Raw genomic sequence first — 27,110 nt, 5'->3', positions numbered from 1 at the left:
TTGCTGGTGGGATGAGGGAAAGACAAGAGCTCCCAAACCGAGCAGAGGCCAGCAGAGCCTCTGGAGAAGGGAGAGGAGGTGGGAGAGGGCAACTTGGACACTGACATGGGGATGGGTGATGCCTCTGCCATGACCAGGATGCCCCTTGCAGCCGAGCATCACTCCCAGGTGGTCCTTCCTGCTGCTGCACGTGCCCGGGTCCGGCCGGGAGGGCTGCGGGGTGCTGGAGCAGAGACACCCCAATGCTTTCTCCAAACCCACTTCCATCCAGCCGAGGGGAAGCATCCCCTCCGAACGGAGGTCTCAGTTTCCAGCCCATAGCTCCTCACTCCCACCTCCAATCTCTCACGCCCCGCCAAAGCCAGAGGAGAGGGCAGGAAGGCACCAACGGCCGTGGATCCAGTTACCTGCAGCCAACAAAACCTACCTGTCCCTTCCCGGCTGCTCTCCCTGCCCCCTCTCCTGGGGGACGTACCAGAAGGACCCCCCTGGCCCTCCCCGAGCATCGCCGGGTCGCTGCCTGCCACGATCGAGTGACCAGATGGACGGCGGGCTCGCGCCACAGCCTCCTCTGTGGGTCCCTTGTCCCCCCTCCCCGAGCCGGCTGAGCTTTGACGCTCTGTCCCCCCGGGGCAGCCTTTTGTCAGGGGCGTGCAGAAGGGCCCCTGTGTCCCTCTGATCCCCGCCGGCCCCACGGCAGCGCGTCCCCGGCCAGAGCATAAAGCTGGCTTTCAGGGACCCCGCGTTGGGAAACTCCCAGGGAAGAGGCAAGGGAGCTTCTTGTTAAACGGGGAGACAAAGCCACCTTGTTAAGGGGTTTACAAAGGCGACCATCTCCCCCCTTGCCTGGGAAGCTCGCGACCGGCGACTCCCAACCTCACCGGGGGGATGGCTTTCCCTCAGAAAGATAGAAACACTTAATAGCCGTGCTGTGCTGCAGCCCTGTGACCTGTGTGCGGGGCCCAGGGCATCCTCCCCGCTCCCATGATCCGCTCGGAGAAAGTCTCTGAAGGAAAACGGGAACCAAATGCTCATCGCGAGGGTTCCCGTGGTTTTCCTGTGAGTGTGCCATCACTACCGGTGTCCCTGCCAAGGGGATGCCATCCTCAGCACCATGGCCCAGGGACCACCGCCTGCACAAAATTACCTGATATTGGGTAGCACAAGAGGATTTTCTGTCCCTCCTGTGGGAGAGGTGGGCCGGGGTCCCCTCCCACACACCCCACAGATGGGGAGATGGAGCCCCAGAAGGGGATGTGATGGGGACACAGTCCCACAGGACACAGCCACACAAGACCTCCCTGCTTCCCTCCTGCAAAATGTCATCCCTTTTGCCTGCACAGACCTGTGATCCCTCTCTCTTCCCAATAAAATAAAGTTTAAGCAAAAACGCAGCAGCCCCACAGCTGCTCTGTCCCGCTGGGAATTTTCTCTTAACACCCATCTATTCTTACTGTCTTTTGCAGGAAAAAATCCCTGCCCTGAACAAGGTCAGCGGGATCTTTGGCATGACTTTTGTGGGATCTGATGGTGGCTCAACCTCTGATGGGCACCCCAAAGCCAGTGGGCCCCCCATTTTACAGACCACATCTGGAGGGTCCACACACCATGGCCACATCTGAGCGCCCAGGATGCGTTGCCCAAACCTGCACATTGTTCCAGGTTGTTCCTGGCAACGCTTGCGCTAAAATCCACATGCATATTAAACCTTAAACCCAGTAATTACCTCTACCTCCAGAGAAACGGGAAAATTGATTTTGCCATAGTGATGCAGCAGGCTGCGGTAGCCAGAGCTGGCTGGTCAGCTTATAAAAAGCGGGACCCCCCCCGGGATGTACAAAGCCTGGATGGGTGCAGGCTGGGCAGGGGAAGGGGAGATCTGCCCCTGCTAGCAATCCCTAGGGACAGGAAAAACAGGCTGAGCCCCCTGCGGTGACCCCCACGTTTCCCAAAAAAGCCAAATTAAGAGCAAGGAGCTTTAACCCCTGTTTCTCCCTGTGGCACATGCTTGCCTGCCACCTACACTTGCAGGTGGCACTCTGGAGGGTTCACATCTCTCCTGGCATCATCCCCACATCCTCCTCCTCCTCCTCTCCCTGGAGGAAATGCCATCCCCAGGCAAGCAAGGCTGGAGGACACGTCACCTTCTCTGCTTTGAGGCAGCAAATCTGAGCTGCCACGGCTGCCCGTGCTGCGTGGTGCCACCCTGAGTGCTGGCCCTTCGCTGGGAAGCCCTGGCCATGGCTCTACACCCCACAGGGCTGGGCTGGAGGCGACTCTCCCTTGCCAGAACCAGCACTAAATTGGACTGCTGCAGCTTTAAAGAAGCATGTCTGCTCCTTGGCTGGCTTCGGGGCTGGTGGCAGCGGGGAGAGCCGGAGGACACCTGCGGAGATCCTGTACAGCTGGGGAAGATTAGCCTTTTCCACTAGACAAGTCCCATTACCATGTTCCAATATACCATCACTTCCGCTAGGAGAGCCTGCAGATGAGATATCGATTGCAGTGACCCCGGACAAGCCCTTCCCCGGAGCCTGGGAGGGTGGCAGAGCACCCCCACAGCACAGCCCACCGTGCAAAGAGGGGGTGCAGCTTCCCAAGGGCATCCCCAGGGACCCCCAGCCCCAGGGCACCAGGGGGCTGCCTTGAAGCAGGCGGGAGCTTGAGCAATGGGCGACGCTGTGGGGGGATGCGCAGAGGAGCTTCGAAGCCCAGCAGTGACCCAGGTCCCTTCCTGGGGGCCCTCCAGGCTCCTCTCAGACACATGTTCTGCCCTGGGGACAGGGACCCCCATCCAACACTCATTGTCCTTACAGCCAGGCGGGTGTTGCAGAAACAAGCCTGCTACCTTGAAAGCCCAAAATGTTATCCCTGAAATGTCTCTGCCGGGGAGTTACCAGGTGGTTCAGGAACTGCTCACACCGTGGCACTCACCCGCTGCTTTTTCCTCCTGCTGTGACATGAGGCCGACAGCCCCAGCCCCTGAAATACCTCCCTGAGACACGCCAGAGGTGGAAGGGTGCTGGGAAACTGCAAGGGGGGGCAATGAAACACCACCAAATCATGGAAACTGGAAGGGCTGATGTTAATTAGAGTAGTAAAGTAATTAAACATGTGGTGTTTGACTCACAGCATCCTGCTGCTGCAGCCCCCAGTAGCTGCACCAAGGGGAAAGAGCAGGCACTTGCTGGGTCTCCTCTATCCTGCACTTCCATGAATTTCAAGAATTCTTTTTCCTCCTGCAAGACTCGCTCTGGGTTTGACTTGGCTTTTTGAATACCCTGAGCTCTCCTTTACCAGCACGATGTGCTTTCAGCCCAGTTGGAAGCATCAGCTGGAAGCCAACACAGGCTGCTCCTCCAAGCCACGTCCAACACCACCTCCAAGAGCAGCCCTGCGCTGCCCGAGGAGCTGGAGCCGCCGTGGTATGCAGCATCCTCTACCCTCAGCCAAAAACCCCCTTGCACATCCCAGTGGGTGCGGTGAGGCAGGAGTGACCGGGGAACCCTTGGGTCTGGGCTCCAAAGTGCTGCAGCACGAGTGCTGGAGGAGATTCGAGGCCTCGGAGTTAAATGTTTTTTTCCAGCAGATGATTTAAGCCCCCTGGGGAGAGGTGGCCCAGCTGGTGTGATGAACCCTCCCGGAGCATGTCTGGCATTTCTCAAGCATTGGGGCACAAGACACTTCTGCTGTGACACTTTTTTTATGCTTTCTCCCCCGCCCAAAAAGACTTCAGCTCATCGTTGCACCAAATTCTTTCAAACTCCACTTTGCCAGTGGAGACCTCTGCCATGGCCAAGCCATGTCGCTGCCAAGGACGGGCAGGGGAGGCAACACTCACAGCTTACAGGGCTGCCCCTTGTTCCATGGGCCAGCACAGCATCCTTCCCCGGTGTGCGGGAGGGCAGCAACTCTGTTCTCATCCTGCTTTTTGGATGACCCCCCCAGGAGGTGGCTCCTGATGATGTTTCAAGCCCTTTCCCCTGCCTGGGAAGAGGCTGCTGTGGGAGGAAGAGGGCTGGCTTGACGCCGAGCCCCCATGTGGGGTGGGCTCCGCAGCATCCCCCTGCTGCCCACCATCGCTCCAGGACACTGCTCGTGTGGGACCCCCACATGAAGGTGCACTTTCAGCATGGACTTGTTACCAAAAGCAATGGGATGTAGGGAACGGGGCCGCCCCGTGCAGCATCGGCACTCCCCACACCCCACGGGGATTGGACAGGCTCCACCAGCCCAGAAAAACATTTCTCTCCCCTCGCCTGACAGCCCTCTGCTGCTTTCTCCTCCCAAGATGGTCGCTGCCAGTAATAGCAGGGAAAGTCACATCCAAGCTGGGAAAATAACATGTTATTTTCCCAGCTGTGATGTCAGAGCTTGTCACACTTGTCGGCTCGGCAGTGGAGCGGGCAGGGCACGCCTGTATGTCCCCAAATGGCCACTGGGCCTGGCTGTCCCCCCGGGGGCTACTAAAATATTCCCTTTTTTGGTGGCAGCTCTGCTTTTTCTCCTCAAAAGCGTTGGAAAGGAGCACGTCCCTGCTGTGGGGATGGGGCTGCCCAGTGCCCTGCAGCCGTGCCGGGCACCGCAGGATGGAGCACGGCGAGCACATCGCTCCCAGCCCCGGAGAGTGTCTCTGCTCCTGGCTGGGGACACTCACCATGGGGACATCCCAAACTGGGTCCTTCCCCATCCTCAGCAGCGTGGAGCAGAAGAACCCCCGGGTATTTGCATGGGTTAGAAAGTGTTTTCTTTCTTTCCTCCTGCTTCCACCGTAGTTTTGGAGCAGGTCTCCCTCACTGACCCATCCCTGCATCACAGCCAAGCGCTGCAGCCTGAGCCCTGGGGACGGAGGGACCCACAACCCGCCCAGGCACGATGGGAGAGAAACCCCCTGCCCGGCCCGGAGCGAGCACTCCTCTCCTCCTTGCCTCCCTCAACACCATCAGAAGATATTTCCCCTGTTTTTTCCTTTTCAACAAGCCCCAAGTCTACACTTAAAATGCACTAAAATAAAGACAAAAGAGAAAGGATCAAACCCTCTTACCCCATCCCTGCCACCCAGCTCGCCCCTCCGGACTGCCACTGTGTGGGGTGATGTGCCCCGCTCCCCACCTTCACAACACGGTACCACCAAACCCCCCCACGTCCTTCAGAGGCACTTAATCCATTACAAATTTCACAAAGCCTGGCTTGGGGAAGCGCTGGGCCAGAAGAGCAAACAAACAAGGCAGGAATAAAGCCCAGCTCTCAATGAGCGGACCCAGCGCGTGGCTGGGTTTTTATTTCTTTTCCCACTTCTCCTCTGGCCAACCACCTTTTTTAATGATTGCATTTCACTTGCCGCCCCATAACAAAGCCATCACCTCCGCCGTGACTCCGGGGAGACGAGTTACAATTACAAATTACCACCACAATTAGTGCTAGTTCTTAGAGAAATTAGAAAGGGGAGCGGGAGGCTCACGGGCGATTGATTGCTATTCATCCTGCTTTACGGTGACCTTGCTCTGGAGACGATGATATTCCTTCAGCCTGGAAACCGGATTAAAAAAAAAAAATTAATTGTAAATTAACAGTAATAACACACATTTCCTTTCAATTAATTTAAGCAAAATGAGGGGGCGTGAAGAGCAGGCATTTGTTAAGGCCTGTACAGTTTAATTATTTTTTTTTTTTTTCCATGAGATAATGTAATTAATTTATCTTAAAGGGGTGGGGGGACATGGCGGATGGGGAGAACAAAGCAGTTAACAGGCAATGGAAAAATTAAGAGCCCATTATGTAAATGTGGCGTGTTTTACAGCCCTGGAGTTGGGGCGGGGTGGGGAGTATGGTGGGCTCTGAGAAATAAGTAAAATAACAAGACTGGCTGTGCTGGGGAAAGCTATAATTAGGCAGAGCTGGTGCTGGGTGGGGGTGGTCGCACCCCAGTGGTTGGTGGGGGCTTGGGGGGAGGCCTCGGTGCACCCCCAGAGCCTGAGCCAGGAAGGGGAAGAGCCCTGGGGGTACCAGGGGCTTCTTCCCCCACTTGGGCAGGGTCCCGCCTCGACCCCACAGACCTCAGCGAGTTGATGTTGATGAAGCCAGTGGCGTCGGCGGGCTCGTAGTCCCCTTGCACGTTCATGCTGTGGAGACAAAGGCACCGTCACCAGGATGGGAGAACCCGGGGGGGGTGTGGGGCTGCCTTTTGGGGAGGGCGAGGACATGGGTGACCCCGGAGCTGGCTGCTCCCCAGGACCAGTGCCCACTGCTGCCCCCTCACATCAGTTGCTGGTGGGTGTGGGGGGCTCAGGGGCAGGGTCCCCACCCTGGGAAGGGACAAGTGGCCTCGGGAGCACCCCGATGGCTGTCCCCAGGCTCCCCAGGCCCTGCTACAAGACACAGCCCCAAATTTCCCTCTGTGGTCCCTCATGTGCATCATCACTCTTCCTCCCCATGCTCTTGCATCAAGCAGGGATGCTCGCCCTGTCCTGGAGCTGTCCCATGCCAGGCAGGGACATTGTCCTGAGCAGAGGATGGGGTCCCGAGAAGGGGACATTGCCCTGGGGCTGGAGGACACCCCCGGCACCAATGGGGTTTGTGGCTGCGGCAGCCAGTGCCTCGGTGCAACACCGAGCGCATCCCCCTCCTCAAAGGCAGCAGCCACCCACCAAATCCCAACTCTGATGGTTTCCTACATCCCCCAAACACACGGCTCATTTCCCAGAAACTGCAAACCTTAAAGAAGGAAAGGGGGGGGAAATAAAGAAAAAAAAAAGAAAGAGTTTACAATGATTTTACCTCCCCTGACGGGCTACAGAAAAACCTCTGTGCTTTTATTTTTGCTCATTCGAGTGGTTCTGACCTGCTCTATAATTACGTTACTTTCTACCTACTGTGCAGAGGCATTTCCACACAGCTCTGCCTCTCACAGCTTTCTCTCGGGTTCCTGTGACGCCGTCACTCAAAGGCTTTCAAACCAGCGATGTAGAAATCAAAAAGAAAAGGAAAATGGTTGGAGACGCAGGGAGAATAAGTGCCCCTGCTTTTCTCTCCCTCTCTCTTTTTCCTCCGTCCCACCCCCCTCCATCCTCCTTTTTTTTCTTCCCTCTTTTTTTTTTTTTTTTTTTTTAATACTTTATTCATTTAATCTCTCCAAGTGAGAGCGCGAAGCATAATGAAGGGTTGGGACGGATTATTAGGAGCTGTTGATTTTGAGGGGGAGGGAAAGGGGGAAAAAAAGCCAGAGAAGAGAAAGAGAGAAGATAATTTGACATTTACTCCGACTGATCTAAACTCATTCGGGTGTATTTATGGCTTATAAAGTGTTTAGAGAGATTGAAAGGGGTTGAGGGAGGGCTGGGGGGGGAGTGAGCGAGCGAGAGAGAAAACAACGTGAAGAAAAGCAAAAAGCCAGAAGAAAAAAAACCATTGACTTGAAAACACGGCTCGTGTTTTGGCCAGGCGCTTGGCTGGGAGGATGGTGTCACCAGTGTCACTGGGAACAGGACAGGATGGGATGGGATGGAGTGGGACGGGATGGGATGGGATGGAGTGGGATGGAGTGGGATGGGATGGGATACTCGCTGCCACCACCCCTGCCCGCCCCGGCCCCTCAAACCCCACTCACCTCACCAGCTCCTCGTTGTACAGCGACCGCGGGGACTCCCTGCCCAGGATGTAGACCTGGCCCTTGAAGACGGAGAGGCGGACGGTGCCCACCACCGCCTCCTGCGAGCGCCCGATGCACTGCCGCAGGAACTCGCACTCGGGGCTGTGCCAGAAGCCTGCAGGCAGGAGGCAGTGTCAGTGGGGGCACCGGGAGGGCTGGGGTGCCCCAGGGTGCCCATTCAGGGTGGTTGCCCCAGGCTAAGTCCTTCGAGGCAGACCCTAATAATTTACAAGGAAGGGATTTGATCACGGGACTGGGAGAGGTGCCAGAACACCCAGGTTCGGCTCTGAGGGATGGAGACCTCACATGTGTCCCTTCTCCTTGGTGGCCCTCGGGTTCCCACCCAGGAGAGGAGGCTGGAACCAGCTGGTGGAGAAGAGGCAGTGGGGCCATTCTCCTTCCCGCTCCACTGGGTGGGGGTGACCACAGAAATTAAAAGTTTTGTTAAGTTAGTATGAAACTGCCACTCAAAAACCACCATCTCGGGAAGGGCAGGTGGAGAGAGACAGACACAGAATTGGGGTGAGGGCGGATCAGCTTCCAGCCCCCTGGGAAGGCAATGAGCTGTTCTCCCCTGGGATGGGCAGGGCAGGCCCCCAGGCAGCCCTGGGAAGGGAAATCCCCCAGCAATGGGGGTCCCAGAGGGGCAGCCCCCCCAGCCCGCTCCCACAACCCGTCCCGGAGGAATGCGGAGCAGAGCGCTCCCTCCAGCTAACACAGACCGGGCTGACCCCAGAGCTGTATCGGGCTGCCCATTGGGGCACAGACATCACGGCAGCCCCGGGTGGGCTTCACCTTCCCGGCCCTTTCCCCCACCACCACGCTCCCCCCATCACCAAAGTTTGACTTCTTCCCCTGCACCCCCAAGTAAGGGGCTGGCGGGGTGCAGGGAACCGGTGCCCACGGGAAGCTCCATCTAACCATGACCACAGCAAGTGGCTCCCCTTCCTGCCCCAGCTCTGGATGACACGGCAGCCCCCCAGCACCCCAAGCCCCAGGCAGCTGGGCTGGGTGTTGGGGTGATGTGTGGTCACACCATGGCCCCCCAAAATGCATCCTGTGGGAGCAGCCATCGGTGTTGCCATCCGCTGAGGCCATCGTGGGCACACGGAGGGGCTGTGGCCCTGCCTGCTGCCCCCGTTCCCCCTCCTGTCCCTAAGCACAGTAATTAGCCAGGGAGCCCTCGGAGACTTGGAATAAAGCCTGGGAGATGGAGAAGGAGATAGAGGCAGAGAGAGAAAGAGCCCATTCACCACCCTCTGGTCATCCCCAGGTTTTATCTCTCCCATCGCCGTCCCGCTTGGCTCGCACACCGGTGCCCTCTCACCTTTCCCTTCCCACCTGGGCTCTGGGGCTGAAGCCATTAAAGAAACAAACAATTTCTTTTGTTGTTTGGCCTCACCAGCCCCTGAGCGGGGCCGTATCCTGCAGCCTTGTCCCCGGGATCTGTGCAGCCCTGCTCCGAGGCACAGAGTCAAACCCTGCAACCCCTCACCACCAAAACCACCTCCTTGACCCAGACCCCCGCCTTGGCCACCCCACCACAGCACGGCCCAGGGGTTCGGGGATCCCCTCCCCACAATCGGCACTGCCATGCAGGCAGGGATCCCGGCTCAGGGCAAACACACCCCTCTTTTTGGTAACCACCCTCCAAGTACAACTCTTCAAACATCAGGATTGATGTCGGGCTGTTGCATCCCCGTAAAAATAAACCCAAGACACATTAAAATAATAACCAGCTACTTAAATCCTGGCTCTGACAGCTCCAGGTGCGAGGAAGCATCCCCCCCTCCCCACTTCACCCCCCACCGCAGACACATTCCCCACTGGAAGCAATCCCCCTTAATGACCTTCCTGCCTGGTAACCATCATCCTGCCCTAATCGCGCGCGGGAAGGGGGACAATGGCATTTCCACACCTGGCTGTACCTGCCGGGATGGGGAACTGGCTTCAAAGCCACCCCTCCACAATGGGATCAATGGGGACAGGGAGAAGATAAACACTAATTCTCCTAAAATCAGGGACTAGTTAAAATAATGAGGTGTTAAAGGAAGGTGAGATTGAAAGCCTGGCCTCCGGCATGGGGACCCACTGGTGCTGTTTGCACCCGGTTGGGGTTGTTCCTTGGATTCAGGCTCAGCTGCCAGGAAAGTCTAGGACCGCGCTGAATATCCCTGGGGATTCAGCATCTGGAGCCAGGGAAGCAGCAGCCTTCGCCTGGCAGAGGTGGGGAGGGAGAAGCGAAATCACGCTTCCCCAGGTGGCTCTTTAGTCTGGTGGCTTCACAACAAGCAAGTGGTTAGAAATAAACAAACAGGTTTATGCTTAAAAAAAAAAAAAAAAAAGTAAAAATAAAGGCAGCCCAGGACAAAGCCTAATAAAAATAGCCAGAGGCAGGAGCAGCATCAGAGAGTGAATTAAGGCAAGGGTTGTGATTCAAGAGGAAGGTAACTGAGACTTCGGCAGCCTGAGAAGCCCTCACCCTGCCGGGGCCCTAAAATATGGTTTAAGCAGCAAAGGGGCTCGGACGTTAAATGCCGGTTGTTGAGGAAGACACAGGAGGGAACGTCCTTGGAGGGGAAGGTGCTGAGGATGAGCACAGTCATCAGAAACTGCAGGGAAGAAGAGAGCCTGACCCAGTCCTGATGGATGTGCTGCTGCCCAAAACCTGAGCTCCTGGAGTCAGGTTATTTCCAGAGGATCTTCCCATGGAAGATTCCATATGGGAATCTTCCCAGCCTTTGTGGTTAGAGAAAAATGCCTGAAAAAAGTACTGGGAGGAGGAACAGGGAGGCTGAGAAATCAGGGCATGTGAAAGATAAAAGTGGTGTTTGGCTGAGGGGCAGGAAATCTCCCTGGTGTGGGGCCTCCAGGGATGTCAGCTCTGAACCAGGCAGGGGACGGAGGAAAAGCCGGGGCACGGGGACACACCGCTGTGCTTGGAGCCGTGTAGTGGGCACCCAGCTGTGGGCAGCGGGGTTTTGAGCCCACCTACGGCATTTCAGCCTGATCCTGCTTCTGCTTAGCACCAGAAACCGAGTTGGGGTTGATCCACGGAGCAGACCCCAGGGCAGTGCTGATGTGTCCCCCCGGCGGTGCCACTCCCGGCCCCCCCCAGGCCTGACAGCCTCCTGGCCCAGTGGGCTGTTCCCTCCAGCCCCGGCCCCAGCAGCACAGAGGGCTGAGACCCCTCAAACTCAACCCACATGGGTGGCTGAGCAGATCCGAGCTGGAGCTGCTGGGTGCATCACAGGAAGAAAGGCAAGAGGCTTCATTTCTGTCCCTAACTACGGTGCGAGCCAGCGTCCCCTTGTCCCTTATGGCTGCCAGCCCAGTCCGGGCTGTGCTGGGAGCAGCTGGAAGCCCCTCCTGCAGCCCCCGGCAAAGCCACAACCCGCAGTGCCCCTGTGTGGGCTGCACACCGCATAGCACGGCCGGGACCCTCCCGTCCCCTCCCGCAGCCCCCCGGAGCGCAGCAGCCAGGCCCACGGCACCTCGAGAGACCCCCTGTGTCACGCACCCCGGCGCTTCTCCCTCCCAGGGCACAGGGAGAGGTCACTGGCTTCAAATCCCACCGAAGGGGCGCCCGTGCCGGGAATGTGGGTGCTCGTGTGCCCCATATCCCCACGTGCCGCAGTCCCCGTGGGGCGAGGGCAGGCGGAGGGATGGAGGGGGTCAGAGGGAAGAGCTGGGGAAAGGCGATGTGAGGGGGACAAGGAGACAGTGAATTACAGCCTGAGCGCCGCCCGAATGTGGTGGATGGGATGAAGTGGTGGCACCGGGCTGGGAGAGATGCTGGGAGAGATGCATCCCCCACCATCAAGCCCTCGTGGAAGGTGGCGTTGTCTCCCAAAGGCAGGCAGGGAGCCACTTCGGCACAAAAGCAGGCCAGGTGCAGGATTGAGCTCAGCCCTCAGCATGAGCAAAGCCATCTTTTCCTCCGTGAGTAGCCTCAAAATCCACACCTAAATTTTACATCCCTGAGCGCATGTACCAGTGGGACCTGCAGCCTCCAGTAGCAACGAGGGAGGAGGAGGAGGAAGGCTGGGAGGATGCTGCAGCAGCAGGGCCGGGCCGAAGGACCGTACGTACCATTGTACACCAGCTCGGAGAATTTCAAGGCGAGACCCTGCTTGATTTTCCGTACTTCCCGGTCCATGGTGAAGGCCTCAATATCTAAATGCGCATGGTATAGGATCGTTCCCGCTGGGGTCTCATAGATACCTAGCCATTTTTCCAGGCAGGGGGAAAAGCAGAAAAAGAGAGAGAAACAAATGAGACCAAAACTGTCAGCAAATGACAAAAAATAATGACTTGGCTGACAGAAGGAGCCGTGGTCGAGCGCATTCAGTCCCAGCTCGCTGTAAAATGCATCTGTCATTATATTCATGCTGGGGCCGAGACAGTCCACTCCGCACCTTGCGGAGAAAATTTCTAGATTCCCCTCTTTGAAGAGGCACTCTGACGAGGCTAAATGACAGGGTTTGGGAACCGATCCCCCCGCCGATCCGTGCCCAACGGTCTGCGGCTGAAAACCTGTAATTAAAGGAACGACGCGGGGCACAGGCACGGGGAGCGCAGGGCCTGAAACACTCTCCTCTCCCCTCGGCTGGCGAGAAAGAGCCCCGTGCGTCCACTGTGAAGCAATGAGGCTACCTGGGGGCTGGGAGGGCAACCTCATTTGGGGCTGGCAGGGCCCCCCCCAGTCCCTTCCCTCCTGCCCCCACCATTGCACGATGCCTGGAGATGAAGGGATGCTTAATTATTTCAGCGATGGGGGCTAACGCAACGGGCGAGCTGCTCCCTTTGTTCCAGCCGCTTGGGGCTTATTTGCTGCATAACGTGTTTACTTGGTGTTTAAATCTGAGGGTGGCCATGCGGTGCTCCGCTCCAGGTCAGATGTGCGTGGAGAACCGGTAGGGGAAATGCTGAGCTAGTCCAGTAACGAACACGCAGCGGGCATGGCTGTAACCTGCCTGTGGCTGGGGCTGCTCCACCAGCACGTCCCTGTCCCCTGCCCGCCCATGGGGACGGTCCCCTCCCAAGGTCGGGCATCTGTGCTATAGCACGGCCATAGGAATGGCAAAGGGCACCCACACGTTGGAGTTTGCTGGCACACAAAGAAATGCCATAGAAAACTGTCCCCGCCAAAGGGGACCTGTCCCCAGCCAGCCCCAGCCCCGAGAGGGGTGAGGGGAGCCCATGGGGCTGTCAGGGGGGCTTAAACCCACACCGGGCTCTGCCTGCTCGGTGCCCTGGAGAGTGGCACAGGCTCAAACATGGCCTGTCCCGCAGTGGCCACGGTCCCACGGACACGGCAAGAGCCCTGTCTACCATGGCAGCCCAAGCCACTTCCATCAAGCCTCATCCCTACCAGGGTCCACGATTTCAGCATCCTACAGGGACGGGATGGGTCTCTGTCCCGAAGGAGAGCCACCCCCCTCCTCTCAGGCCACCCCAGCAATGTTGCAGCCCAGTCTTCGAGGGCAGCTCACGGGGTGCTCACTGAGCACCCGTCCTCACAGGGCTGTGGGAGGAGGCAGCTGAGTTAACACCAAAATCCAGCTGTCCCCATGGGCACGGCAGTGGCACAGGGGCACAGAGGGCTGCTGTATGCCCCCTCGACACCAAACCCACCACTAACACAATTAATATTCCCTTCCCTTCCTTTAGAAGGTGTTAAAGCCAGTTTAGGCTGACCAAAGGTTTGGGCCCATGTCTTGACCTCCACATTTTGCCCATCTGCCTGTGCCCCTGCCCATCCCATTCAACCTGATGCAAGAGGATCGGGGACCGGAGCGTGACAGCCAGGGTGGAGGGGAGGGGAGCTGACAGCCATGCTCCAGCCTTGCCGCCGAGGAGACAAGAGACACCTTCAAAGTGACACTCGCAGCGGCTCCAAGTGTCTATTTTCATCTCCCCGTGTTTACAGGAAAAAGACAGAGGTGTCAGCGCTGCAGCCTGGTGAAGCTTCAATCACCCCGTAATTACTGCTGGGGAAGAGGGGGGGACTGGAGCAGGGGGGGGACATGGAGGGGGGCAGCCAAGGAGACAGCTGCCGCTGCTTAAAATTTTCTAATTTGTAACCTCAGCTGTCAGTTCACCTTCATCTGAGCAATTTTGCTGTGCTGAGTGCGGGCTGTCACTCCTGACGGCATCCGTGGGACAGGATGGGATGCGGTGGCTTCCCGAGGGGAAGGGGAGGGCGATGCTGCCTGTGGGAAGATGCTGCCCAAATTTCTACCACTGGTCCAGGGCTGAGACTGAGCATGGCCTGATGGGTTCATCGCAGGGAAGAGGTTTTCCACTTTCCTCCTCCATCTGCTCAGCGCATTGAGGGGAGGAAAAGGGAAAAGGAAGGAGAGAGCCGAGGGGAGGAAAAGCCCCAGCCGAAGGCAGCGCTCGGCTCTTTTGACAGCGGCTGTCCCCTCCTTCCTGCTTCCTCCCCACTGATTTCATTTACTTCACTTAATTAGCCCCCCTTCGGAGTTAAAAAGATAATTTGATAATGAGGATGTGAAAAGGCGGGAGAGGCAGGGCCACGCTCGTGCTTGCAGCCAAGAGCCCCCGGCTGAGCCATGGCCCCCCCGGCTGGCTGCAGCGCTGCTCCCCAGCACCCCATAATTAGCCACCCTCCTCCCACTAAAACAAATACGGAAAAATCGAGTTAATAGGTCTTAAAAGGCTGGTGCGGGCACGCTCAGCTCGACCCTCGCCCATTAGGCCTTAACGAAGTTCAATTAGGAGCTTAGTAAAAATCAATGCAAATGAATTTTTCTCTTCTCCGACTCCCCGGGTCTGGGAGGTGAGGGAGAGGAGGCACCTGGTGGGAGCCTTCGCTGCCACCTCTGCGGCCATGGAGGGCTCTTGCTGTGCTGCTGGCTGCCCGTGCCTCAGTTTCCCCTGCAGAGCGGGGCTCCCTGGGGACAAGGGGTCCCTGTGCCACCCCAAGGACCTGCAGAGCCCCAAGCCATCGAGGCCATCGCACACCGCTGGGGTTTAAGGGATCATCTCCTCCCACCTGCGAGCCGAGGGCCTCTCTCCTGCCTCGGTGACCCTAACCCCATTTGGGGTCCAAAATGTTCCTGGCATTGTGGTGGTGGGGCCACCTTGAGCTGCCCTGCACCCCAAAACCCCCAGGGGAGGCAGATACTGGTAGCACCTTCCTGCTCCAGCCCCCTCCCATCCCAGCTCTCCTGCAGAGCATCTCTTAAAGCAGATTTCTGGGCGATTCCTGCTAATCCCAAGGAGCAAAACTGGGGACGGGATCCTGCTCAAAACAAGGGGGAAAACCCTCCACCAAGGTCTCGTCCCCAAGGCACGCGCACCCCCGCTGTCCCCAGAAAGCCCGGTCCTCCCGCGTCTGCTGGCGCACAAACACGGCAGCGATCGCTTGGCAATGTCACGCAGGAGACAGACATGACAGTTAAATGGGGTTTAGAGAAATTATTAAATGCTGGAAGGGTCACTAGAGCGTGTCAGTGGCTCTTAAAAAAATAAAATAGATTTTGACAAATTACTCAGCATCCTGCATGCAAATGCACAGGCTGGTGTATGTGGTTTGGGGTTGTTTTATTGTTTTTTCTTCTTTCTTTCGGTTTTAATTTGATTATTCAAACTTGGATCAAATGATTTGGGGTTTTGTTTCTCGCCTTTTGTGGCTGATGGTCCTGCAAAGGGGCTGGTGTCCTGCGCTGGGGAGGGAGACTGTGGACTGAGTCTTATCAAAATGTTTGCTGATGCCCTGTGCAGAGGGCAAGTTTAAAGAAAAGGAGCATCTAATTAGGTATTAATGAGATTTAAAACAAAAGAGCAGGGGCAAGGAAATGGGAAATGATGATGAGCCATCTTGTTACTTAGTTCTGCAGGGGGCAGCTTGCTGCCTCCAGAGATTTCCAATGAAGCTGATCCTAATGGATGATCAATATTAAGAGTCACAGCCTCAAAAACACATAGATAAATCAAAGAATTGACTTAAAAAAACCTTCAGTGACTTGCATCAGCCTGTGCTTTGTACCTGTCATAGAGCCTTGCACCCTCCAGGACCTCCCATGAGCATCCTCCCACGTGAGCCCACAGCTTGGTGTTTTTCCCACTGGAGACAAGTCTCACCCGAGACCTGGGGTCTCTGGTGGCACTGGGACCCCAGGGCTGGTGCAAACAGTGGCACGGGCAGCGAGCAGGCAGCTGCCTTCATTGGAGAGCCATGAGAAGTCCCTGTCACAGGGAAATCTCTGTCAAAAGCTAATGGGGAGGGAGCGGTTGAGGGCTGGTGCTGCCACCCGAGCCAGAGCACCCCAGCGATGCTGAGCACCCGCCGCATCCCGCCAGGGTTTTCACTTCTTTTGTTATTTTTAGGGCAGGGACGGCACTGCTGCCAGGTGACTGCTCACCTCTGGACTTCATCCCGACGAAGCGGTTCTCCACGATGTCGATGCGCCCGACGCCGTGCTTGCCCCTGCCGAGGAGAAGGGAGGTTGCAGCAGCCGCAGTAGGACACGGGCGGCTGCCAGAGGTGGGTCGGAGCAGGGGAAAATGGGGGACAAACCCCAAATGACAGCGTGGCCAGCCCCTGAGCAGCACTGGTGACCCTCAGTAGTGACCCCCAGATAAGACAGGTGCAAGGAGATGGATTTTCTCTCCTTTTTTCCTCCTCCTTGCTGTGCCACCAGCCTCTCCATCCTCACTCGCTGCAGGGACTGGCAGCCACAGGAAGCCGTCACACTTGGGCCACTGGAAAAAAAACCGGGCAAGGGGACAGGCCATGCTGCAGCTGTATTCCCGATGGCCTAAGTCATTTTAAAACCACTTGATTAACATTTAAAAAGTGAACTACATGGAAAAGTTCATTCCCATTCAGTGCCAGGGGAATAAAGGCAGAGGCACAAAGGAGGACGGGCCGGGGACTGGGTGGCACTTGGCACGGGGTGGGAGGAGTGAGCGCTGTCATGGGCGCTGCCATATTTTTGGGCAAGACCCTGGGGATGGCTCTACCCTGGTGGCAGCAGAAACCGGGCACGGGGTGGCACAGGGCAGAAAACCCCAAAGGAGCTGCTGCTGCAGAGGCAGGGAGAGGGCAGGGCGATCGATGGGCCTGGCCAACATGTCTCCATGCACCAAAAAATTTGACTCTCCACCCAAAAGGAACACTGAGCCCCTCCAGGCAGGCAGGGTGAGGCAATGCCCCCCAGGGAGGGGGGTAACACCATGCAGCTGGGGCACACGGTAAATGCAGAGGGTGCTAATAAGACTTTTTAGCCCTCCTCATGCACAGGGAGCAAAACCCTAAATACCCCCGTGCTCCTGGCCTCAGTGCCCAGCTCTGCTTGCTGGCATGAATGGCACAACTGGGACTCAACTGGGACCCAACTGGGACCATTCCATCCTGACCACTACCCCTGGGCTCATTGGGACGTGCCTGCTGCGAGCATCCCGCTTCCGCCCGGCACTGGGGACCCCGGGGACGCTGCCCGTGTCCCCGCTGCCAGCTGGCGGGCAGGTGACAGGGGCCAGCATGGCACTCACGCGATGTCGTTCAGGTACACGAAGAGCTCCAAGGCCGAGCAACGAGTGGCTCCATCCCCGGCGTTGGTGACCTTCACGGGGACACCTGCGGAGGCGGGGAGGGAGGACGGGCAGGATCAGCCGGTGTCAGGATCCCCCCGGAACATCACCCCGCGGGCGTTAAATAGATGTGACAGATATGAACTCTAAATAACTTCTTAAAAAGGCATATCCAAGCTGGTGCCGGGGGGAGGCAAGGGGAGGGGGAGCCACCTCGGGAGAGAGGCGAAATAAATAAATAAAAAAGGCCATAAAAATGTCGCCCCCCCCACCCGCTTTCTCCCCTCTCCTCTCCCTCTCTCTTTTTTAGGGCCTGTGAAATTGCAACCAGGCCCTTAACTAATTGAATTTCACGCTCGGCAATTGTCTTACGTCGCAGCACCTTCTGTCCCACCAGCCCCTGCCGGGGCGGGGGGGTGCGTGTGTGTGCTGACAAATGTGTCCCCCCCTCCCCTGCCAGCATGGGGGGCGTCTGGGGGGGACCCCCACCCCGGGACACGGCTGCTCGCACACGCACACACACGCACCCCGCGGCGGGGTGCTCCCCGCCATGAATTAATTATTGCACTTTTTTTTTTTTTTTTCTCTTCCCCTCTCCTCTTTTTTCCCTTAAATTTTTTTTTTAAGGGTGCTGGGCAAGAGCAAGGCGGGGGGGGGGGATGCTGAATAGAAAGAGGCATTTTTCTTTAGCGGTGTGAAATGAGCAATAAATGTATTAGGAAGCTGACAAGGGGGCTGCGGGGCCCACAAAGAAAAGCGGTGTGGAGTTGGAGGCTAATCCCCCCTCCATCTGCCCTCCTCATTACCATTTAACGCACTATCAGTTGCCAATCAGCCTCAATGCCTCCCTTTCTAGTCTTTATTATTGAGGCGCCCGCGAGAGCCCTGTCTAGTGACGGGGGCTGTCAGATCCCTCCCCCCCGCCCCCCCTAAACCCCCTATTTTGCAGGGGTTTATAAACTCAGTTGTAAATTGCTATTAAATGTAACTCGCGGCAATAATGAACCTTAAGCTGCTTCTCGGCGCGGTTTCCCCCCCCTCCGCGCCCTCCCCTCGCCCCGGCTCTTTCTATTCGCATCCTCCGCCGGGGTATTGGCCGGGGTCCGCTCGGCGGAGAGCCGACGTTGTTGGGGCCGTTGTTGGCAAAAGCTGCTTAGCCTTTAAAATAGTTAATAATTAGATTAAAACTTCAAATAAATTAACTAGGGGCTGAATGGGCTGCTGGGAGAGGGGGGCTGCTCCTTGCAGGGGGATCATTATAATGGAGCAGGGATGCTGGAAGCAGCAGGGGCGGTGGGGAGGGGGTGCCCCCTCGGAGTGGGGTGTCCCCAGCGCAGGCTGGGCTCGCTGCTGCTGCCAGGATGGATGGTGGCCCCGGGGATGCCTGTGGCTGGTGGAGGTGGGAGATGCTGCCCTGTGTCCCCTCTCCGGGTGACGGCTCCGGGGCTGGGCCCCACCGTGCATCCCTGGGGATGGAATGGGGGTGTCCCTGTCTCCTTGGTGCAACGCTGGTAGCATCGCCGGCCAAATCCTGCTGGAGCATCTCCCCAGCTGTGACACTGGCCTACCTGTGTGTTCCCAGGGCCACCTGTGTGCCACCCTGAAGAAGAGGGACCCTGTGCCCACTGCCCCTCGATGGCTGAGGAGGGGGCCCACTCTCTGCTCTCTAGGGGGTCCCAGCAAGCCCCCCAAGATGTACCCCGACCCTCTGCGCACCTCAAAGAGTCCCAATGTGCTGCAAGCACCATCCCAAGCCCTGACACCACGAGTTGGGGCTCACCCATGGGCCCCCACCCCGAGGATGCTCCTGGCTGTCTGCAGCCCCTGGTCCTGGCCAGGAAGTGGGGTTCAGCTTCAAGAGGCAGAGGCGCGAGGGGCCGGCTGCGAGGAGACGCTTACCCCGCTCAAACTCGATCTCCAGCACGTCCGGGGTGTCGGGAGAGGTGGCCGGATCACGGGTCTTCGTGTAGAGCCCAGGGGGGGCCTGATTCTGCCGGGGGGGTGGCGGGGAGAGAAGAAGGACAGTCAGTGGCATTGACATGGCCAAGGCTGCCGGCAGCCCCCACCCTGGCACGCATCCCCCATCCCAAAGCGCAGGGCCGGCACGGCACAGCACCGGCGCTTACCGGGGCCCTGGGAACAAAGGGGTTGGAGGAATCAGCCAATTTTTCCCCTCAACTTGATCTCATCTTTTCCTCCGACGCCCCCACAGCTGGAGGCGGGATGGCTGTGGAGAAGCAAGTCAGGCAGGGAAAAGCGGGACGATGGCAGCGAGCGGCAGGGCGGGCGCCCGCACGTCCCCACGCCGCGGCCGGGCTTATTCGGCACTGACCGAAAAAACTAATGAGGAGGCCTGACCCCAGCAGGTGCTCCAGGCGCACCGGCTCTTTCATGGTGTCCCCGGGGTTAATACACACGGGGGAAAATAGAGGAACAAAGCAAAAACCCATTTCAGAGCACATCAACCTTTATGTATATTTTTTTTTCTAGATTTATAGGAAAGAGGCATCTTATCTCCATCAGAGCCGGGCCAGCAGAGGCTTGGGCGCCAACGATGAATTGCAGCAATTGGAGCACATGTCAGAACAGGGGGGGAAATATATAATAAAAAAAAAAAGCTTTCCGTCCCAGAGAGCAAATGCTTTGCAATTTCGCGTGTCCCCTCGGCACTCATGCGTGACGTGACTGCACATGCGGACCCCCAAAACACTTTTGGACCAGCGTTTGCAAACTCCTGTCTCTAAAAGGACCCTCCAGCCAGCCACAGCTCTGGGAGGCAAAGGGGAGGGAAACTGAGGCACGGAGCACCCAGGGCCTGTGCAACGCGGTGGAAAGGCAGGTAGTGCCGAGCAAGCCAAGGGCAGAGCCGGGCTGGGCCAAAGCTGGCCGTGGCCAGCATCGAGGGAACATCGCCAAGGAGCCTCCAGCGGAGGGGTCCCAGTGACCTAAAACCCCCTTGCAAGCCGCTCGGGTGGAGTTTCTCCAAACAGAGCTGCTCCTGCAAACATTTTAAGCAGTGATAAACTAGTATTTCCCCACAAACCCCAGCTGGTGAGAGCTGGAGCTCTGGGTATCCCTGGGCAGCAGGGCTCTGCCTGCAGTCGGGGCTCTGCCTGCACCCACCCCCCCCCGTTTCTCCTCTCCTTTTTAAAGCACAACTCTTCATCTGCTCATTTTTCCTCCCTTCTCCTTTCCAGCAAGGAAAAAAAAAGAACAAGGTAGAAAGCAAGTTAGGAAAAAAAAAAAAAAAAAAGAAAGCAAAAGTGATTGCTTTAAAAAAAAAATTTAAGCTTTTTTAAGGGAAAATTAATTTCTCTGCAGAAGTAGTTTTCATCTAAAATTTTTAAAGATGGGCAATAAGTCTTTTAGTGAAAACTTCCCCTTTTTTTTTGGTACAATAAATAGCAAAGCCCAATCACTGCCAGCACGTGAGGGCAGCCTGCCCAGCTGCGAGCATCCCTGCCACCGCCTCTGCACCGGGGATCCCCCTCACCCCAAACCCTGCGGCGCATGTCCCGGCACCCACCGCAGCCGAATCCTGGGAATACAGACATAACTACCCCAGCACACACTCCAGCAAAACCACCCTCAGGTTTCGATTTTACCTCATTTTTGCCCCTTTCCCTCGTTTTAAACAAGAGGTGCTCGCAAGCGCATCTCCCCCATGCCCCCCGCGCGTGCACACGCACAAATTACACGGGCTGCGGATTTCAATTTTACATCGTCTGGCCTTTCCTAGCCCTGATCACACTTATTAACTAGACAAACCCATGAGAGATGATGAAAAACTTTGAGTTCAAAAGGAAAGATGGGGGGGTGGGAGGGGAAAAAATACCGGAAAGTATTAAAAACTCTTTACTAAACATTGGAAGTCAAAGTCAGGTAGTTTCCAATTTTCCGAGCCAACTATGAAAACCCCTATTAAATAAAATAACTAAATAGAAATAAAAGTGACATTTGGCTTGCATTCCATCATTACGGTGCGAGTCTGTCCTCTTTTTATTCTCTCTCCTAAAAGCACAGTTCAAATGACAAATAGTTTGTTGCAGTGTATCAATGCCTTCTATTTATCCCTCCCCGCAGGGGGGCTAGTCCTGCAATGTCATCTTTAAAGGGGAGAGAGGAAAAAAAAGGGAGAAAAAAAAAAAGGGAAAAAAAAAAAAAAGGAAGAGTGTGTGGACAGGGAGAGAGGGAGGGGGGAAGAAAGAAGCAAGAAAAACGGGGCAAGAAGAGAAGAAATTGGAAGCAAATGGTCCATGAAGTAAACCATGATGCAGAGCTATCGATGCCGCAAATGGTTTATTCATCCGGCTGATATTGTTGTGCCCGGGACTGAATGAACTCTTTCAGAGTGCCATATGAAGTTAAAGCAAGTAAATTTCTATCTTTCTCCGCATTAGCTGCCTCATTGCCCTTCAATCGGGCCTCACAGAGGCAGAAAATAGCTCAACCATCTGCTTTCAAATCCCTGCGTTTGGCAGGTCCCGGGGGTTTGGGGAGGGGAGCCCGCCGTGCCTAGCACCCCGGATCCTGCCGCGGCCGCCCCGGTGCCCAGCGCTGCTTTCCGGGCTGGGGAAGGAGATGGTGGTGACATCACGCTCCGGGGAACCAGCCCCCGGCGCTGGCAGAGGGAGAGGTGCCCAAGCGGAGGATGCGCAGGGATGGGGTCAGGGCACTGGTCAGCCCCATTTTCCGAGCTGGGTTTGGGAAGGAGTTGGATTTGGCAGAGCCTTGAGACTGGGGTCTTCCCCAAGAGGAGAGGTGCTGGGTGCGGAGGGGTGGATCAGGATGGATGCACCAGGAAGGGCGCAGGTCAGCCCCTTGCTGGCTCCAGCATGAAAATCCATCCCTGTGCCAACTGCTCTCCTGGAGGAGGAGACCCCCCGAGGGCCCAGCTTTGCAAAGCCCGACCCGCAGACACCCCTCCGGAGGGCGCCAAAGGGGGAGCAGGACCCCCTCTCCACCTTCCTCTTCCTCACCAGAGGCACGCGCCAGCCCAGCCACGGTGAGCCGGCTGCGGGCGCTGAGCTCCAGCCAGCTCCTCTCCCTCTCCGCCTGCCTCCCCCTCCTCTCCCCAGATTGTCTAATTAGCGCTGATGGATAGTTTAAGTAGCTAAGCCTGGCGACCCACTGGAGCATGAACAGTGTGGGCAGGGGCCAGCAGGCAGCCGGACCACGAGCACTATTCGGAGGCAGTCGGGGCCAGACCCACACCTCCCGGAGTGATGTGCCACGCTCACCGCAGTGCCCGGCTGCAGCACCCACCGCCACCGGGCTCTAGGTCCCATCAGTAGCCAGAGCTGCCCGGGAGCTGGTGGTCCCATGGGTGCCACCGGATAGTGGGGATGGGAAAGTGAGGAGGGCTGGGCGAGCTGCAGGCACGGGCAGGGGACCCAAGCTGCAGGGGCCAGCCCAGACCCCCGTTACCCACCACCAGCCCCCACTCTCCCACCAGCGCCTCATCTGTCTAATTGCTCCTTTATTGCTGCCCCGTGACATTGTCCCCTCTAGTGTCACCCTGAAACGGGCCCTTCCCCTATTCACGCCGGCGGCAATTAATGTGCCGGGAGAGGCGGAGGGGCTGGGGCGGGCGGCAGGGCCTCCCCACCACACACGGCCCGCCGTGAAATTTCCAATTAGGCTGCAAATACACGAGACGCCCTCAGCTCTGTGGCTGCCATGCTGGCCGGGTGGCCATGATCGATTACCTTGGGGTTCTCCAGGATCCCGGCTTCGTAGCTGCAGCAGGCAGGGAAGGAGAGAGATGTCACTGCAGCACCTGTAACCTGCAACCCCAAAACCCACTGGGATGACCCCCCAACTCTCACCACCCCATGAGGATGGGCGTAAACACGTGTCATGGATCTCCACGGGCTTTTAGCAGCAGCCCTGCAAGGAGCGCCAGGTTTGGGAGAGCCCAGGAGATGGATGGTGCCATGTGGGATGTGGACAAGCAGGCAGAAAGGGAGGCTGGAGGTTTTGGGGTCACCCTTGGCCAGCACGCGGTAGGGCAGCCTGGGACTCTGGAGGTGTGAGCTGTCCTGGCCATGCAGGATGAGGGGGATTGGGGCCCCAGGCTCTGGGTCCTCACCCCACAGGAGCTCCCACCCACCCGGCTTCTCACCTGATGTGCATGAGGTTTTCATCCATGCTCCAGGGCGTCTGAGGCGTCACAGGCACCGGGATCCCGTGTTTCTGCAGAGAGAAGGGGAGTGGGGCTGAGCCAGCCCGCGGGGAGAGCCAGCCCCCACTGGCACCGGTTCCTGCCGGGATCATCCCAAAAAGCACAAAGGCACAACTCAGGGCCACCAGCAAGGCAGCACGGAGAGAGGTGGACATCTGTGTCCCTGACCCTGGGCAACATCATCTCCCACCATGAGGGCCACCTCGATGGGGACATTAGGGACACATTGTGGCTGGGAGAACAGCCACCCCAGCCCTGCCACAAGCTGAGAAGGAGCTCCAGAGCACCCCATGAACCCAAGCGATGGAGACGTCAGCATGGACGTTGTGTGCTTTTTCTCGGTCCAGGTCCAGGATGGTGCATTCCCCCAGCTTAGTGCCTCATCAAGGGGAGGTGACACAGGGACAGAAGTCCCCAAACCCACAAGATGCTCTCCAGCCTAAACAGGACTGATGCTCTGCCGCGAGGGAACAACACACGTGTCCCCACAGCCTCGTGCAAACACGTGGCGATGCAGACACACGGCACACAAGCAGCAGGCACTCCCCCAAGCCCAGGCACCACGAGCATGCCGTGCCCAGGGACGCATGGCCCCGCACCGGCTGCCTCCCGGCACAGCGCACAGCGCCGAGCCCAGCTCCCTAACAAGGTCACCAGCGTGCTCAATTATCCACTGACATTTCAATGGGGGAAATTGCCTGTGAAGACGAGGTGAATACATGGGGGAATTAGTGGGATAGGCGACGGCGGCGAGCTAACAACCAGAGCCAGCAGGGACGTCGCCCACCCTGCCAGCATGCTGAGACGCGATGTCCCGGCTGTGGGATGGCCACGGTGAGTCAGGGCTGGAGACAGCAGCGGCTGCGGGTTCTCACCATGCCTCGGCGCATCTGGACAGGCTGTACATCATTGGGCAGCTCTGCCATTTCAGTGTCACCTCAGCAGGGATGTCAGCTAAGGGCTTGGCCAGAAACAGAGGAGCAGGGGCTGAGCAGAAGCTCCTTGTTTGCCAGGAAGAGGGAAGGGAAATGCTTGTGGTTGTTAAATCATGGTCCTCAACCCATCACTGAGATGGAAGCAAGGTTCTGAGATACCTCCTAAGGCTGCAGAAGGATGAGCTCAACCCTGCTCCTGGGGCACTGTTGTCCCGGGCTCATGGGTCCTGGTTTGCTGGTCCCACACTGTACACCTGGTGTGGGACACCCTGGTACCCCCATCCCAGGCTTTGGAGGTGGGTGCTGGGCAGTGTTCATCTTCTTGACCCAGGCCCCTCTGCAGAGCTGCTCTCCTGCCTGCAGACCTTGCCCACAGAGGAGAGCAGGCAGGGCACATCAGCGCTTCACACAGGCTTCAAAACACAATCTTGGGCTTGCTGGAAGGGCAAAATGCTGCCTGTTGGGTGTGAGTGCAGGGGATCTCCTGGCTTCTCCAGGAAAGAGCAAGAAGATGCCTCCTCTCCCTGTCCCACCCCTTGAACGGATGGAGCTACAGGTGCCTCTGAACCCCCCAAAGTCCACCAAATAATGCTAGGGGAGACCAAAGGCTGGGGGACAGACCTCAACCCTGCCTGAGGTCAGACCATGCTCCCATTGGCACCTGCCTCCTCATTCTCATCTTCATCCCATCACCCTCATGGATGTTGACAGAGGACATTTCACCTTAATTAAAGCCGAGCAATTAATGCAGAGGGCTGTTTACCCTGAGGGGCCGCACTCAGCCACACAGGGCTTGGGGGAGGCCATGCCCTCTGATGGGCTCTCTCCATGCCATCAGTCATACCCATCTCACTCAGGATGCATAAACGCATCTTTCAGACCCAAATACCCACCAGTCGCAAGCCACAAGCCCCAGCTGATTTATTTTCTCAGCCAGCACTCTCCTTCCTCTGCCTCCTCCTGGCAGCTGGGGAAGCCCATGCTCCCCAGCCCATCCTCGCCCCATATTATTGCTTCAGAGGGGATCCTCCAAGTCCAGACCCACGTACCATCTGCCAAGCCCAGGCAGCCTTGGTTGGGGTGAAACATGCCACAACCAAGGAGAGATCTCATTTTCAGGGCACAGACTCCACGAGCTCTGTTCCTCCCAGCTCTGCCTGCAGCAATGGCTCATCCTGGAGCAGCCTCCAGGAGAGCTTCACCTTTCTCATTAAGGTGTTTCAGCCTCAGCTGCTTGTGGGGATGAAGTGGCCGCCAAAGCGGCTTGCTGCCAGAGCAAGGTTGGCTCCAGCCCCTGAGCAGCAGATCTACGCAAGAGCTGTGCCACGGTGGCACGGATCCCAGCTTCCCCCGGCACAACGGAGCCCCAAATGTCAATGCGTTATAACTCCCCAAGCGCCGAGTAACTGCATCCCGGTGCTGAAAAGACCTGGCCACACATCTCCCTCTCCTGAGAGTGAAAAGGAAAGGAACCTCTCCTTTTTTTTAAACATTGAACATAACGAGAGACCAAGAGGTACTACAAACCCTCAATCCCAACCTTTTCTCTTTGAGCGGGGCCCCAACCCATTTAATTTCCCTTTTTCCCCCCCTTCCAAACAAAAAAACCCAACCCCAAACAAAACCCCCAAACCCAAAACACATGTTCCATTTTCCATATAATAAAACCGTGGCGCTCTTAATAACTCCCCTATTTGACAATTTGTTTGGCAACATATGGAAAGCTCTCGTAAACTCGCCCCTTCATAATACAACGGCAGATGGCAAACACAATCCTCAACACGCTGCTCTCGGCAGCCCTAATGGGCTCGGAGGGCTCCTCACCCCACGCCGCATCCCTCCGGCTCCACACCTCGCCTTCCCAGAGATTACCCAGGCAGCCTCGGCGGCAGCTATTTAAAAACTGAAGCAATTTTCTGGTTTATGCACAGAGCTGTCTTTTCCCTTTTGATTGATTGAGCCGAGTTGTCAAGCATTTCCATGAAGTTGCTAAAAAAGAAAGGTACCCTGGTGGGCATGTAAAAACCTGATGCAAAACTTCTAATATGTTTTATTGCAACTTGTACTTCAAAAAGGAAGGGACAACAAAGGCGAACGTATTTGCTTTGTCTGTTACGCAAATCAGGGAGCTGGGACCCGTTTCCTTGGAAAGCAGGTTACCATTAATAGCCAGGTAATTATGGGGCTTTTAGAAAGGAAGGAGAAAAAAAAAAATAGGGGGAAACCCCCCCCCAACCAGAAGGCTCCAGCGTGGTGCTGCAGGGATGTTGTGCAGGGCTCGCTGCTGTCACCTGCCAAGCCATGGTGAGCACCCCCCAGCCACCTGAGCATCCCACGGCCGCCCCACACCAGCTCCTACCTTGGCGTAGTCCATCAGCTCGCGGCGCCCAGGGAAGCGCTGATAAAACTCGGGCAGCCTCCATGGCGCAATGACCTGGCAGGAGGGCAAGAGCATGAGACCAGAAGCCCCCAGCTCCCTTGCAGCCCCTGGGCTCCCTTTTCCCCTCAGCACCCCCATGAGCTCCCCACACGAGAGGGCTCCTGGCAGCCCTGGGGAGTCGGGACCCATGGGGTGTTGGTTCCCCAGCCGAAATTTAATCTCCCTGCGCAAGGGGGGAGTAACTCAAACCCCTGACCCTAACAAGGCACTGGATGCAAGGCCAAAACAGGCAGCATTGATTATCCAGCAGCTGCCTTGGTACTGTTTCCTCCATGGCCTCGTGGTGTTTGGGGTAAAAATAGGTCAATTAAGGATCATTACAGCCCCCTCAAATGCCAA

General features: G+C 57.1%; 1 protein-coding gene across 1 annotated transcript in view; it reads right to left on the bottom strand.

Annotated features, from left to right (window-relative positions):
• Nucleotides 1–5,234: 5,234 nt before the first annotated feature.
• ASS1 (argininosuccinate synthase 1) overlaps nucleotides 5,235–27,110 on the bottom strand; it is a 28,827-nt gene continuing 6,951 nt past the window's right edge. The window contains exons 7-16 of the mRNA XM_074846428.1: nucleotides 26,691–26,765; nucleotides 23,337–23,407; nucleotides 22,921–22,951; nucleotides 19,112–19,202; nucleotides 17,174–17,258; nucleotides 16,042–16,106; nucleotides 11,741–11,872; nucleotides 7,607–7,763; nucleotides 6,057–6,122; nucleotides 5,235–5,529 (exon numbers count right to left, since the gene is read on the bottom strand). Of these exons, the coding sequence (XP_074702529.1) occupies nucleotides 5,475–5,529; nucleotides 6,057–6,122; nucleotides 7,607–7,763; nucleotides 11,741–11,872; nucleotides 16,042–16,106; nucleotides 17,174–17,258; nucleotides 19,112–19,202; nucleotides 22,921–22,951; nucleotides 23,337–23,407; nucleotides 26,691–26,765 (828 nt within the window). The 3' untranslated portion in view covers nucleotides 5,235–5,474. The remainder of the gene's footprint in view (nucleotides 5,530–6,056; nucleotides 6,123–7,606; nucleotides 7,764–11,740; nucleotides 11,873–16,041; nucleotides 16,107–17,173; nucleotides 17,259–19,111; nucleotides 19,203–22,920; nucleotides 22,952–23,336; nucleotides 23,408–26,690; nucleotides 26,766–27,110) is intronic.

The sequence above is a fragment of the Strix aluco genome, chromosome 20 (assembly GCF_031877795.1).
Source record: "Strix aluco isolate bStrAlu1 chromosome 20, bStrAlu1.hap1, whole genome shotgun sequence".
NCBI classification, from domain to species: domain Eukaryota; kingdom Metazoa; phylum Chordata; class Aves; order Strigiformes; family Strigidae; genus Strix; species Strix aluco.
Note: the sequence above shows the minus strand (reverse complement) of the source record. Positions and strands in the feature narration are given on the sequence as shown.